The following is a 15,673-nucleotide window of genomic DNA, read 5'->3' as shown; positions in this document are numbered from 1 at the left end:
CCTGTTGTGTGTCTTAGAACTGAGGGTCTAACAACAGTATCGCGTCCACTTCAAGATGGCGCCAACTCCCGGGTTTACAGTCATCTACGAACAATAACGTTTGAATGACTTTGGGAAGTTATTTTCGGCACAACGCGGAAGTCGTAGTGCCAGTGCACGCGCAGTGTGTTTCTGAACATAGTAGATAGTATATAAAGACACTGAAATGCAGGCTGACTTTGAGATGCCGTTTTATTTCTGTGGAAAGAACGTATGCAGGAGCAGCCCCTGATTGCAGTGAGTAGCATAAGACTGGCAGGTGGGCCCGCAAAGGTGTAGAAGGGAGGGAGATAGCAGATTTCTACATTTTACGCCCAGTATTCAGCTCATCTATCTTTAATAGATGGCCCCTTAAGGACAAGAGCGAATACGAAATGGGCGCTTAGTCTTAATGTAATTGTACTTCAACAAGGACTATGTAGAGTTTAAATCGTTTCAGCATTTGCGGACTGTGTTTACGGCCCTATGAGATTAAGGGAAGGTTGTTTAATCATGTCTCGGCATTTTATACGATTGAAGAAACAATAACAATAGCCCCCAAAATAGTTTCCAAACAGGAAACTCGACCCTAATTATTAAAGGGACGGTGAGCAAGACTTCTGCTCTAATAAAGAAGCAACTGAAGTGGATTTGTATTCAGCGGGATACCCAGTTTCTCTATTACTTTTGTCCTCTGCCAAAGGTAACTATTTTTCCTTACTGGGTACTTTAAGACCTAACAAACCAAAGGGATTTATCACCGCAAAACGTTTTAATTTCTGTTTATGCAGGGGTGATTATATGAAAGATTCTCCGCAATACAAACAACATCGTTTTGAAACCTTGCGTTCATTGTCCTAATCCAGATCCCCGCTATGTACAGCTCTAAGGTGAGGCTCTCTTAACTCAATTTCAGTCCACCCTGAGGCAGTGTTATAACATTATAGCAGCTAATTATTAAGCTCCTCTCGATCGTTTTTGCCCACAGTTACAATACGGGGATATTCCAATTGATCGTGGGTTATTATCTACATCCCTATGGTACAGATGATTAAGAAAACGATAAAGGGAGTCTACCTTATTGATACATGTGAGGTGTGACAAGGTATGTGGAAGCACGTGGATACAAACTTTGTTAAGATGAGTGATGAGTGGAGAGAATATGGTGCGAAAAAAGGAGTGATGAGCTTGGAGCTACTCGAACTTCCTATGTTGTAATGAGTGACGATTGCGCCATATTTAAAGGGGCTTTTGCCACTAGAGTGAGATTTAAGGTTGAGTAATAGTTTGCCTTTGTCTAATAAGGAATACAGCTTAATTTGTTATGTTAGTTTCCTACGCTTGAAAAACGAAGTAGAAAAAAGTGTTGGGTGGAGCCAAAAAGGGGGGAGTGGATGTATGTCCCATATGTATTTTTGTAAACCTCTGGTCCCAAGAAATGAAGGAGGCCTAAAATGCACTACTTTTCAATGAATTGTTTATATGTTTTTAATGTATTTTTGGTATAGAAATCACAATGGTTGTATTTTACTGTAGGTAACCTCACAAATTTACCTAACAAGCACAGAGAGTATATGTACTGGTCTTGAGAAAGATGGATTTATAAATTGACCCATCGAAACGCGTTGACGCCAAATTCTAGTACACAATCCGCCTGTCTGGCATTGGTTAAAGAAAGCTAATTATAAATTGTATATTTCCATGCTATTGACATTGTTACATGACGGATGTGTAAACTGTTAAGACATATTGTATCTGTCTGGCCCTTTTTTTACTCTCTACATGTTTTTGTGTTATATTTGATACATTTTATTAATGTGTTGTGTTTTATTAATTTTGAGATATCGAGCATATTGATTGTTGGGTCACTTTTAATGAGAATTTTGTTATGTGAATAATAAATGTATGTGAAATGTTAATCTTTGTAGTGGTTTCCCCTGTTATATATGGTCCAATCCTCAGGTGTGACATAAGAGCAAGTTGAAAGAGTGCAATTTCTGGGTGTGTGACAATTGACAAGAATGAATAGTCTGATGAAATGTACCCAAAGGGATTTTTCTTTTTCACTGAGAACCGCGGTCCACCAGGGTTGTTTGCGCTCGCCTTTTTTATTCCTGCTGGTCAAAGAATGAATCATATAAACATCCACAGCAAGGGGAAGAAATGGGATCCAATAGACACCTTGAACGTAACTCGACCTGGACTTTGAGGATGACCTGGTCCTGCTCCACCATACCCGTCTGCAGATGCAAGAGTGGCAGCCACATCAGCACAACTTGGCCACAACATCCACAGGGGAAACACCAAGATCCTGAGCACTAACACAGCCAGCACAACAGCAGTCACTCTTGCAGGTGATGCACTGGAAGAGGTTGAGGCCTTCACCTAAATGGGAAGTGAAAGACAAGCAGGGCAGCGCTGGCAACAAGTCAAGAATCGGCAAAATAAGGGCTGCCTTCATTCAGCTAAAGATTTGAGCTCTAAAGACATAATGCTACAAAGCATGATTAGGCTTTTTAACACCAAAGTAAACAGTGACCACCACCAAAAATTTGTGACCTCGAAGACACGTTGAAGGAAATTCCTCCAAATACACTGGCTAAACACCATCTGCAACAACCACCAATGGCAGCAAAATTTCCAACTCCTTGCTCATGAAGAAATCCTGAGAAGACACTGTGGCTGGATAGGCCACATCCTCCGCAAGCCCGCATCACACATTACCAGGCAAGACCTGACCTGGAACCATCAAGGGAAAAGGAAAAGAGGAAGACAAAGCATCACGTGCGCCGAGGCTTCGAGGGGGACTGCAAGAAGATGGCTTTCACCTGGAGTCAGATTGAAAGAAAAGCCCATCACTGAGATAGCTGGAAAGTCCAAGTTGCTGGCCTATACCCCAAGAGGGGTGGTAGGCATAAGTATATAGGCCTCCGAAAGATGAGAATTAGCTTTGTTTGCCCATCTGTAGGCAGAAAGAAAGGCACTAACGACAGAGCCCGGAAGCTCCACACATTTCCACAGCAGAACTCATCAGAGCAGAGCTGCATGGCGCCACCTACCAATGCACAGAAGTACTGCCGAAAAGTTTCCAGATCTAGTCTTATGCCTGGGGAATATTCAAAAGGTGAGGAATCCGCGCCTAGAAGTTTGTTTGAAACACATTTTTCTACTCTTCTCATCTGAATGGAGGCTCATTTCCGTTCATCAAAGTGCACAGCTTTGATTAGTGTAAAATGAATTGTCAAATATACGTGCCACCCATACAACTCTAGATCTTAAGGCAGAGTTCCAGGGCGGCTTTAGACTATGAAACCAGAATTTTGCTGCAGAACATGTCCAACTCCAGATGAAGAACTCACTTAATGTAAGGCAAAATGTGACAATCCCACATCAAGGACAAAATAAATTGAAAATTGATTATTTCAAGAGACCACACAATGGAGCAGCTATGGAAACAGCAAACAAGATATAAAGACTGCACAAGACAATTAAATATATCCAACTCAGACATAAAAGCCCACCTACCTTTGCCTTTCGGGCTCATCATCAACGTCTTCATCTGCACTGCATGTGGCACTGGAATCATTGTCAGAATGAGATTCTGGCTTGGCAGTGGTGTCCTGCGTATCCTCAACAAATTCTACATCTACAGCTTCAGTTTTCTCCTTCGGTGCCTCTATGTCTTCTTCTTTGGTATCACCCTCAACTTTCACGCTGACTTCATTGGACATCTTGGTTTCAATCTCCATGGATTCTACTTTGGTTTGAACATTAGTCAGTGGTGATAGCTTTGGGTCAGAAGTCGGTCCTTTCCTGTCTAGCTCGGAAAGGTCATCTGCATTGGTGCCAGATTCTTCCTTCACTTTCAACTCATTACACTCTCCATCTGGTGTGTTTGTCCTAAGGACAGCTACAGAATGGCATGTATCAGTCACAGCTTTACTAGAACAATCTGAATTCACCCCCATCTCTGCGCTTTCAGAGTCAGTGTTGGCGCTTCCAATTGGTTCTACAATGGGCTTGGCAGCTTCTGCAGAGGATGGGGATGGAGCACTTTCTGTATCAGAAGTGTTCTCTGCACCTTAAAGAAAGATATAACTTGTTTTCATGCAGTGCAAATCATTAACTTTACAACAAAAAGAGGAGTCAAGCACATCATTAAATATCACTTTGGAATCACAGAGACTCAATTTAAGCTGACATTGTGTTGTCAGACCTCGAAGGACACACGCTCAAGCAAATAAGGTTTTTGCTAGCTGAAAATATGTTAAATGATTTTGGTGATTTCTAGTAGGGGTCTCAGTTATACAATTCATTCCACCATATCTGCACATCACAATAAAGTAATGAGTAATGTATCAATGAAGATGCAACATCCTGGTTAAAGATACAGTGTAGGAAGGTAGCTCTGTATATATTATACCAAAATGAGGTATAGTGTGCGCAGGGTCCAGTGGAACCCCAAAGGTAGGCAGAGGTAAATGTAGATAGCACCTTACTTTCTATTTGTGGTAGTGTGGGTGAGCAGTAAGGCTTTATCAGAGGGTAGTGTTAAGCATTTGTTGTACACACTCAGGCAAGGAATGATGTTAAACACTCAAAGACTGAACTCAGACCAATTTGTTTGTATCAAAAATATTATTTAGTTATTTTATTTCTAGAACCAAGCCAAGCCTGGTGCCAGTAAGTGAAATAATAATTTGCAAAATCTTATGCAGTGATTTACAGTTGTGTGCATGTTCAAATGCAGTTGGTTGAAATACAGGTGAGTCAGCAGTTCTAAGTTACTTTTCAGTTACTTTACAGATTACTGTGCATGTTACTTTTACATTACTGTGTAAGGTACTTCTACTAATCAGTGGGACATGCCTAGATATCACACGGAGACATTTCTTAGACAAAAGGTAAGTAATTCACTTTTAGTACAGTTTTTCAATGTTTCATACAAACCAACAATTAGAAGAATTTTGAAGGAAAAACAGTCAATGCAATCCTGTGGATGGAAAGGAAGTTAACAGGTTGCAGGAAAGTACTTATTTGCGGGAGTTGTATTCTGGGGGTTAGAACCAGGGTTCCCCCAGTGTCAAGGATGTACTCTCAGAAGACCCTCAGTTGCACTAGACCGGCTGGGTGCCAAGTGCTGAGGCCCAATGTTATCCAATAGGGGATAGGGGGCCTCCGGTTGCTGGCTGCTCGCGAGCAGGTCACAAAGTTGTGGTAGCGAAGCCCCTGGTGTTAGGCTCAGGGCAAAGGGGAATCAAAGTGGGGATCAAAGTAGGCACCCAAAGTGCACCCGCAGCGGCGGCTGGGTGCAGGGTGTTGGTTTGGCGTTGGGTGCCCTGTTTTCAATCGAGATTCTCCGGTTGCGATAAAAACTGCAGGTTCGGGAACGAAGATCTTCTGGAGGTGACCACCATTTGGAGAGGTAAGTTGGGATGCCCGGGGATGCTGGGACACCGTTGGTTGGGCCACCCAAGGTCGTGGGGCGTCAGGTGCAGGGGTGTCTTTAGGCGCTGGATTTTCTTACCAGCTCAGATCAGGGGGGGTCCTCTAGAAAGGGGCAGCAGGCATTGACTGGAGATTCAAGGCAGGTCAGGATTACCGGGGAAACCTCCTCGTGGTGCTGAGCCACTTGAACTCGGACCGTGGGCATCGGGTGCAGACTCGTTGTTTGGGCCCGATCCAGAGTCTGTGGGTGAGCAAATCCGGTGCTCACGGGAGACAAATTCTTGGTTTTGGAAGGCAGGGCAGGTCCTTTTTGTTCTTGAGGGGTGCTGGCTGCAGGACAAACCGGGATTCCGCTGGAGCAGGTTTGAGGTGGGGACAGGCTGATATGGGTGGGGACAGGCCGATAGGGCTGGGGCCAAGTCAGTGGGAGTCTTCCTCCTCTTTGTTGAGCACAGCTTCTTCAATCTTCCTTCTCTTCTCCGGAACGGTTCTTGTCTGAAGAGGCAAGGTTCAGCGTTGCCCATAAATACTAGATTTAGCGGCGTTACAGGTAAGTAAAGGTTGGGACCAATGGGTCATATCCTTGGGGCGGGTACACTTAAGTGGAAGGGGGGTATATGCTTCTCTCTGGCTGGGTACCCCACCTGCAAGATGGCAGAGACTGAGTTGTGCTTCACCTTGCCTCCCCCACCTGACGGGTGAGGTTGGCACAGGTGGGCATACCTCCCTTCCTCACTTGGATTTCCTGACGATTCTCCCGCCTAAAGTGGGGGGCAGTTGCTGGAAGCAGCAAATGGCGGTGGTAACTCACAAAGGCAGCAAGGCTTTGAAGCTTTCCCCTTTGCGGACACTGCCCATCCTGGGAGAGGATGATTGGCACCTCGTCCCAGGATGTGCATTGTTTCAGACCTCCGAGAGCAGCAGTCTCAGCCCAGGGGTCCAGAAACATGTCTGATGGTGGCAGCTGGCGAGCAGCCACTCAGCCAGGACACTAGCGTTAGGTCGTTTTTTCAGGGGGCATCTCTTAAATGTCTCGGAGTACATTTTTCATTCAATCCCACACTGGCATCAGTGTGGGTTGAATGTGCGCAGACATTTGACACCAAACTTCCAGGTTTTCAGTAAAGTCACTATGGGGCTGTGGAGTTCGTAATGACAAACTCCCAGCACCATATCCTCTTAATGGCATTACTGCACTTACAATGCCTAAGAATTGGTTTAGACACGGGTGGGGTACAGGGCTCATGCACTTAAACCCTCACCAATAATTTAGTGCACCCAGCTAGAGGGGTGACTGATCTATGCCAGGACAGTGGATTGCAGGAATGGACAGAGGTGGGTACACCTTCTAGGCTGTTCTAGTTTTCCCGCCGAAAAACGGGTGAGACAGGAAGGGGGCCTGCCCCTGATAGCAAGAGAGACTGAGGGTTACTTTGGAGAGGCAGCAAGGCCTTTGATGCTCCCCGGACAGTGATGGCTCTTCCTGACCTGGGTGAGGTGTGCACACCTACACCCAGGAAAGGCTTTGTTTCTGGTGACAGACTGCTGGTCACAAGTCAGGAACCCACTAGAAGCTGCTTTTTTCAGGGGGTACCCTCTAGAAGTGATCTCTAGAGTGCAGGGAATAACGTACAAGTTACTTACCTTCGGTAAAGATATATCTGGTAGAGACAATTCTAGCCGCAGATTCCTTAACGTAGAATTATAACCAGGCGTGACATTGGATCCGGAAAACTTTTGCCACACCATCTCTGCGCGCCGGAGGCGGTACCACGTGACTCCACCCTGATGTCGTCCACGGGCGTGACATTAGCGAGGTCACATAAGCCTCACCTCAGTGCGCTGACATCAGTTTTCTTCTGAGAACTTTTCCGCGCCACAATGCGGAGCCATCACAAACAAAACTGTGAGAGTATGGGAACAGTGTGCGAAAAAGCAGTGAAACAGAAAAGGGAGGAAACGAAAGGTGAGGAACAGCACTAGTTGGAAAAGTTCCAGGCACTGTGGTACTGAAAGCAATAGCAGGGAAAGAGCAGAGCACCGCTCTGAGGAGCAACCTTACAAGCTAAGGCGATATCCTCCCTGGAGGCAGAAAAACGTGTGAAAAACATCATAGCAGACAAAAGATAGTCCGCAATCACAATCCACAACAGGGAAGGGCAACAAGTCCGGAACAGATGAGCAACGGCAAATTACCCCAATACAACACCATCAAGGAGGGTCGTATCCCCTGGAGGGAGCTAAAGGCTGAGGAAAAGCCATAAGACCCCAACCCAGAGGAATGTAGAGGAGTCAGAAAAACCAAGCAATTAAAAAGGGAAGAAGAGTAAAAGTAGGCCCCAACCCTGGGAAAAACCAGGCTGTAGGGACGCAGAAATACACATGAACCAACCGAACGTATACCTGCAAGGACGGGGTGGAACAATATAAACAGAATGAAGCATCCCATTAGGGAGGAAGTGAAGAAGATACTCACAGAAGACAAGCCCCCCAGAAGGAGGCGAATACAGAAAACCAAGCTAAAGGACCTCGCAGAACGGGGAGGAAGGTCTGGTCGTGAAGAAATCTGCGGCTAGAATCGTCTCTACCAGATACATCGTTACTGAAGGTAAGTAACTTATACATCTGATAGAGACTACTAGCCGCAGATTCCTTAGCGTAGAATAGATACCTTACCCATACGCGGAGGGGAGGAGGGCCTGCGCTACACCCTCCCCAGCTAGGAAGAAACACAGGGCTCCAAGCAGGGGATGTGTCATGGGGACAAGAAGGGCGGCCCAGCCCCCATCAAGTAGAAGTAAGCAAGAATAAAGCGAAGGTAAGGCCAGGATACCCCAAGCCTGTCCAAGGTACAATGGACAACCACTAGATAGCCCCAGAGGGACAGACAGTGCCAAAGGTTTACCAAGGAAGAAAAGAACCACTTTGTTGTACACACTCCGTCAGCAAAAGGTTTCAAACACTCAAAAACTGAACTCCAGGCCAATTGTTTTTTATGTCAAATATATGGTTGTTTTATTTCTGGAACCAACAGGTATCAAAATATACTGTTCTCAATATGAGAGGTCTCAGAAGAGTACTTTGCAGAAAGGCAATACATTTTGTAAACACAATAGGTACAGGGGTTGCAGTAGGAAACACAATTCTAAACACAATTTAGCATTGACCTCAATGGGTTTTTCTATATAAATACAGCTGATTACTTGGTAGATTACTGTGGTAGTTCCAGGACTGGATCCTAGATTCAGTCCTGGGATCTCAGTTGAAAACAGATTAGTACAAACGTTTTAGTTATTGCAGTGATTTTTAAGGAATATAAAGCCATTTTAAAAGTTCACACTTCGAAACTTTTCAATGAAAATCTGGCAATGTTATCCAATGGGAAAAAATTCAGGTTGCAGTTAAAGTACGATCTTGTTACTTTTGTAATCCAGTACTGGGGCTCCTAGGTCCAGCACTGGGGTCTCAACATTAAAACAGGTAAGTAATTACGTTTAAGTATTTGGTATGATTTTTAAAGAATATTTAAAGTTTTCAAAAGTAGACAGAAGTAATTTCACAGAAAAGCACACAATGGATTCCTATGGAGAAAATTCAAGTTACTAGTAAACCCAACTAGGATTACTTTTGCGGTGCAGTACTGGGCTAAAAGATGCAGCACTGGCTTCTCTCCTGATCACTTCGGAATTCGGTTGATTTTATGGGAATATTTTAAGTTTTCAAAACATCAAAGATTTTTCGAGTCAAACCAGTCAATGTTATCCAATGGCAGGTAAGTGAGTTATCGGTTTCCAGGTGAGTACTCGACTGGTGAAGTTAGGGTCCTGGGCATAGACTCAGGGGTCCCCCAGGGTCAGGTAGGTACAGTTGGTTCACCCACAGCAGAACAGGAGCAGCCGGGTGCAGGGGTAGTTAGGCCCAATGTTATCCAATGAGGGGCAGGGGGCCTCCAGTTGGTGGCTGCTGGCTAGCAGGCCACGCGGCTGTGGGAGCTGGGCTCCTGGTCACTTGCTCAGGGCCAAGGAGGAAGTAGGATAGGACAAAGGTTGCACAGCCAGAGGCACTCGGGCCGATGGGTGCAGGGTGCTTTTGAGCTGTCGGTCGCTCAATGTTATTCAATGGGAAAAGTAAAAAGGTAACAAAGGCTGCAGACTCAGGGACGGTGATTTCTTCAGGTGCGACCACCACTTTGAGAGGTAAGTTGGGATCTTGGAGAAGAAGTAGGTACCCCAAAGGCAGGCACAGGAGGCTGCAGGGAACCGGTGCAGGGGTGTCTTTTGGTGTCGGGAATCTTACCCTCGGCTGTTCGCGGTTGGTGTGGTCCCTGGTTCTGAGGCTGCAGGCATCGTCTGGTTCGTCGAAGGGGGTCTTTGGGCACTGGACTTCGAGTCCCAGTCGCCGGGGGGACATCCTCGTGGTATTGGATCACTCATGCACGGGCCGGGCTCGGCAGGTGCAGAGTGGGCAGGTCTTGAGGTTCCTGGCTGGCACCAGGGGGTGGTGGTTGAAGCAGAGACTCTGCTTATGGGAGTCCCAGTCTTTAAGAGGGTCAAGGCAGGCAGGTCCTCCGGGTGTCCCAAGGTTACTGCCCGCAGGAGTCGCCGGGATTAAGCAGGAGCACGTTCCAGGATCGACAGGCCGGTAGGGCTGGGGCCAAGTCAGTGGGTGTCGTCCTGTTAGCAGCTGCACGGCGGGTCTTCTTCTTGATCTTCTTTCCTTATCGGGATCCAAGGAAGGAAGGTTCAGGGTGCCCCTAAATACTAAATATAGGGGCGTTACCGGTAGGGCAAGGGCAGGGACCAATAGGTCCCTGTCCTGGGGTGGGTACACCCCCTAGCCTGCCCCTTTCCTGTGGGAGGGAGGCAGGAGCCTAGCTTTGATTGGGCAGGGCTCCCCATCTTCAAGATGGCCGGAGCCACGGGTCGTGCTTCACCTCGCCTGGGCTGGCACACCCCCCTTCCTGAGGTTGGGTTCCCGCCAGTCTTCCCGCAAGAGTGGGGGTTGGAACTGGTGGGGGCCAGTTGCTGAGTACAGCAAAAGGTCTGGAGAAGCTCACAGAGGCGGCATGCCTTTGAAGCTTCCCCCTGCCCATCCTGGGGATGAGACCTAGCACCTCGCCCAGGATGTGCATGTTGCAGGTCCAGGATAGCAGGGGCTCTCCATCCAGGAGTCCAGCAACATGTCTGCTTTGTGGCAGCCTCTGCAGCCACTCAGACCAGACGTGGATTGTAGGTTAGGTTTTCAGGGGGCATCTCTAAGATGCCCTCTGGTGCATTTTACATTAAATCCCACACTGGCATCAGTGCGGGTTTAATGTGCTGAGAAGTTTGGTACTAAACGTGCCAGTCTTCAGTGTAGCTATTATGGTGCTGTGGAGTTCGTAATGACAACCTCCCAGCACCATATACTCTTAATGGCATCACTGCACTTACAGTGCCCAGGAATGGCTCTGGGTACTGTAGCGGCACAGGACTCATGCACTGGCATAGGGCACCCAGCTAGTGGGGTGACTGAAGTATGCCAGGGTAGTGGGTTCTGTAGGCATGGCACACAGGGATGTGTGCCATGTCGACTCTCTGTTTAGTTCTGTACTTAGACACTCAGCCAGCAAAGGCAGTGTGTGGGTGTCAGGGTACAGGGCCCCTAAGGGTGGCAGAATAGTGCTGCAGCCCTTAGGGGTCTTCTTTGGTCACCAGGCCCTGGGTACCATTTACTAGGGGCTGTAAGGTGGCCAGAGATACCAATTGGGTTTTAGGTTCAATACAGTTTTAGGAAAGAAACACAGGCCCTGGGTACCTGGTTGGCAGGAGCCCAGGGCACACTCAGTCGAGGCACATCAGCAGTTCAGCAAAAAGTGGGGGCATACCAATGCAAGTAAGATGGCACTTTCTCACAGACGCACAAAAAGAAGTGGGACCAGCCAGAAGAAAAAGGAGAAAAACATAGAATGGACCTAAGCAGTCAACCAAAACACAGGAAAATACTAGGAGAATCCTAGCTCCCCTGGAACACTAGACAGAGGACCAGGCCGAGATGCCGGCCAAAAAGGTGGAACACCACAATACGACGCCGTAGACGGCATGCCCAAGCCAGACTAGCGATGAAGCGGATACTGAGAGTGATAGAGCCTGGAGCAGCGCAAGCTAGGCTAAGACAAAAGACAAAAGAGACCACAACAGCGGTATACACTGATGTCAGGAAAGGTGAGGAATCCGAAAAAGGGTGTCCACACTCTCCCAGCCTAAGACAGAAATACACAATAGCTACAAGTACCCCACTTAGGGTATGAGACGTCCCAAAGAAAAAACGGGAACACTTCTTAGGGAAAAAATCCTGCAGCAGAGGACAAGAACATAAAGGCCCTTCGTAAAGTACCACAGACGGTTTACCAATCAGCCAAAAAATACACAGAGGGCCCACTTGAGGACCTATACGGTTTTACCAAGAGCCAAAAAAACACAAAAAACCAAAGGGCTGTACCAGCAACCAACAGTACAGAGGGGCCAACCTAGGGACCCCGAAGGCATGTTAAACCACACAGACGGGCGAACAGAAACACGAGACCCAAGAAAAAAGGGGTGGAATAACGCCTCCCATAAAGCACCGGAGGACCGACAACCCAAGCTTACATAGGGGGAGGAGGACGGAGCCCCACAAGGAGCCATTGAATGGCGGAGTCCACATGGGTGTTAAACAAAAGAACTCTATCAAAAGGCAGGTCACCCGGACGCTCCCTATTATTCTCTGGAAAAACGCTATCCCGCAACCAAGCATGGCGGTGGAGAGCCACAGAACTCACCATAGCACGGCCGAGAGCATCGAGAACATCCAAGGCCAAACGAAGAATAAACACAGTCAACTCTGGCCATCCAACACATGTTGCCACATATCAGCGCGGACACCGTTGTGGGAGGCACGAGACAAGAGGGACGCCACTGAATCCCACTAGCTGGAGGTAGCCCTGGCCAATACACAAAGCGTGTTGAGGGTCCGAAAGCAGCACTAGAGGAAGCGAAGATGTTACGCCCCCATGAATCCAAACACCGGGCCTCCCGAAACGGAGGAAACAACACCAAAGGCAAAGAAAGGAAAAGCAGTCTGCAGAAGAGGGCCCTGGGTATAAGGGTGGAAAGAGAGGCAGACTGGGTCATGCGGAGCAGTACGGTGGTGGTGCAGGGGCGGCTGAGGCACCGGATCACCCGTGGCAGGACGCCCCAGAAGAGAATTGTGGACCAAAGCTTTGAATGGAAGAAACAGCTCCCGTCCACCAGAGCCCTGGTGGAGACCCTCTAACAAATGGTCCATAGGGAATGGGTTGACGGGGTCACCCATCTGAAAAATGCCAGCAGCCGTGGAAATGGCCCAGACAAAAGCTGCACTAGCCAGCAGAGGGCGTCGCGGAGGAGAGAGCAATTCCTCCGTGGGCGACCGCTGTAAGCTAAGCCGTCCATCCCGGAGTCCCGCCAGAGGAAGAAATGGCCAACCCCTGAAAGATGGAAGATCCGCGGACGAGTGGGGGGCCTGAGGGGCATTCAGGGAAGTTGAAGAACGGGGAACAATCAATAGCGAGTTGTGGAAGAGAGGGTCCGGGGGCTTTGGTCACGGGGACGGCGAAGAGCCCTCCATGGAGGACGCCGGCGAGAAAGCAACGAGAGGAGACAAGAAGACAACAACCCTCCGGAGAGGAGGGGAGCACCGGAGACGAGTCAATAACCAGACGCCGGCAACACGTAGTGGAGTCCGCCACCGGCGTGGCACCGACCTCTACCACCACTTGCGTCCTAGGAGAATGGGGAGGGGTGAGAGCCGGGGAGGATAAAGAACAGTGATGAAAAGGCGCCGACTCAACCTCTGACGAGGCAGGCGCCTTCGTAGAGGGCCGAGCGGACCCAGGGAGGCACCCTGGCCCCTAGCCATCATCCACGGCGCCGCAGGGGCAAACAGCTGTCGGCGCCTGAACGCCGTGGGCTCGGCTTCTGGCATGGCAGCCGCCTGCCCAAAGGACTGAGGGGGACTCAGGGATGAACCGTGAGGCCCGGCAACACCACAGGGACCCACTGGGGGGTTTGCGGCGAGGCAGAGGGGCCGAAGAGGGGAACCCCATAGGGCCGCACCTCGACGACTCCACACCTCCAAAACCTGAAGCCGAACTTGTCGGCGCCGTGGTCGAAGCCGTCGGCAACTCCGCGGAAGGCCCCGCACGGGGCAAGGGATCTGCAGAAGTCTCTGGAAAAGGAAGAGGAGGGGCCAAAGGAGCCTGCAGAGCTGTAGCGTAGGCCCCCATTTGGGCCCTAGTCGTCCCGACCCCAGGAAAAGGCGGGTAGGGTGGCGGCGAGCAAGGCCGCCTGTCTCGAGGAGAACCCGTGCCTTCCACAGAACAGGCACCAGGCCCCGGGAAAATGCTGTAAGACTTACCGGTGGGCGAGCGACGCCCCTGGGGCCTTGGCGAAGGAAGATGTAGTCAGAATCTGTGGTTTCAGGACCCTTCCGTAGGGGACGGACGCGGTGAAGATGCCGATCTGGACAAGCAGGTCGAAAGTAATTTCATCCGGCGCTCCCGCCGAGACTTCAGCTTCAGATGCTGGGAAGCGTCGCTGTCCCTCGAATCATGGTACTCGCCCAAACACCACATACAAATAGGGTGAGGGTCCGTCGCCGCCATCTAATGCGTACAAGAAGTACACTTCTTGAAGCCCGAAGGCATCCGCACACTGTTCCTCACACAAAAGCGTGAAGAGAAGGCCTGAAAACAGGTCAGGACACGATCCGGATCCGCGTTGCACACGGGGTGGGGCTTATGTGACCTCGCTGACATCACACCCGCGGACGTCAGGGCAGAGTAATGTGGTACCGCCCCCAGCGAGCAGAGATGCTGTGGCAAAAGTTTTCCGGATCCGGTCTCACGCCTGGGGATAATTCTACATTAAGGAATCTGCGGCTAGTAGACTATCAGATAAATCGGTTACCAAACATACCAGGATTCAGTAAAGCCAATATGGTGTTGGGAAATATACTACTTATGGCTTAACTGGACGAGGACCAGTTCATAGTGGCAGACGCATCGCTTCAGCTGAATCCCGCCTCTTCCTCGGCATTGACGCCACTTGGATCAAGTTACTCTAGTTAAGTGGGCCTAACTGGGTCCTTGTAAGCAGCCCGTGCACCATCGTGGTCGGCCTGAACATTTTACTTTGTCCTAGTCTGGCGTGACCAGATATCCCAAATAAGCTCCTAAGTGCTATTTTACAGTTTATGAATGTAGGAAGGTGCCCCTTTTTGCATGCTTATCCCCTAACATTTTGTCAGATACCCGATGCCGACTTGACTGTGTGTGCTGGGATCCTGCAAACCAGGCCCATAGCACTGGTGTTCTTTCCTAAAACTCCATCTTTGTACCCACAATTGGAAAACCTCTGTGCCACTTGTAAGTGCCTTATAACAGTTATCCCTGGTACCAAGGGGCTTGTGACCAGAGAGGACCTCTGAGGGCTGCTGCATGTATTGTGCCACCCTCAGACCCCTCACCTTAATACTCCCACCCTGCCATTGCAGACTGAGTGTTCCTGTGTTCATGCCCACCAACACTGCCTGTGGCATGGGTAAGTCACCTCTCTAGCAGATCTTACAGCCCTAAAGGCAGGTTGCACCATAGCCAGGTAAGGGCATAGCTGCAAGAGTATTTGTGCCCCTACAGTGTTGGTGCCATTCACCGACATTGTAAGTGAAGTCAAGCCATTTTGAAATGCATGGGTTGGGAGTTTGTTAGCCCAAACTCCACAGCTCCATGATGGCTTTACTGAATTCTGGGCAGTTTTGTATCAAACTTCTCAGCACATTAAACACACACTGATGCCAGTGATGAATTTAATGAAAAATGCACAAAGTGGGCATCTTAGAGATATAGCCAACTTTGGTGTGGTTTCTGACTGGCTCCCAGTCGCCTGCCACCACCAGACAGGTTTCTGGACCCCTGGGTAGAGAGCCCTCCACTCTCTGGGTCTGGAAATGTAAAGTTTCTTACCTGTTTGTATAGTTTTGCAGCTTGACGAATTTCCTGGATTCATATGCTGTGCATTTTTCCGCCATCTAGTAGTTCGGTCCGGAATTATTGTATTTGTCCTGTTTTTGTTTTGCTTCCTGGTGGGGGTCGACATACCGCCATTTGGTTTCCCTGTGTGACGTCGACGTGCTTCATCCAGAAGCTCAA

At 48.9% G+C, this 15,673-nt stretch overlaps 1 protein-coding gene across 15 annotated transcripts in view; it reads right to left on the bottom strand.

Moving 5' to 3' along the window:
• The window catches only part of NCOR1 (nuclear receptor corepressor 1), a 1,934,049-nt gene that overhangs the window by 987,056 nt on the left and 931,320 nt on the right, over positions 1-15,673 (bottom strand). For all 15 annotated transcript variants that reach the window (XM_078679968.1, XM_078679976.1, XM_078679969.1 and 12 more), the window contains exon 23: positions 3,544-4,099. In XM_078679968.1, the coding sequence (XP_078536094.1) occupies positions 3,544-4,099 (556 nt within the window). The remainder of the gene's footprint in view (positions 1-3,543; positions 4,100-15,673) is intronic.

The sequence above is a fragment of the Lissotriton helveticus genome, chromosome 3_1 (genome assembly GCF_964261635.1).
Source record: "Lissotriton helveticus chromosome 3_1, aLisHel1.1, whole genome shotgun sequence".
NCBI lineage: Eukaryota > Metazoa > Chordata > Amphibia > Caudata > Salamandridae > Lissotriton > Lissotriton helveticus.
The sequence above is the reverse complement of the archived record's forward strand: the minus strand, read 5'-3'. Positions and strand labels throughout refer to the sequence as shown.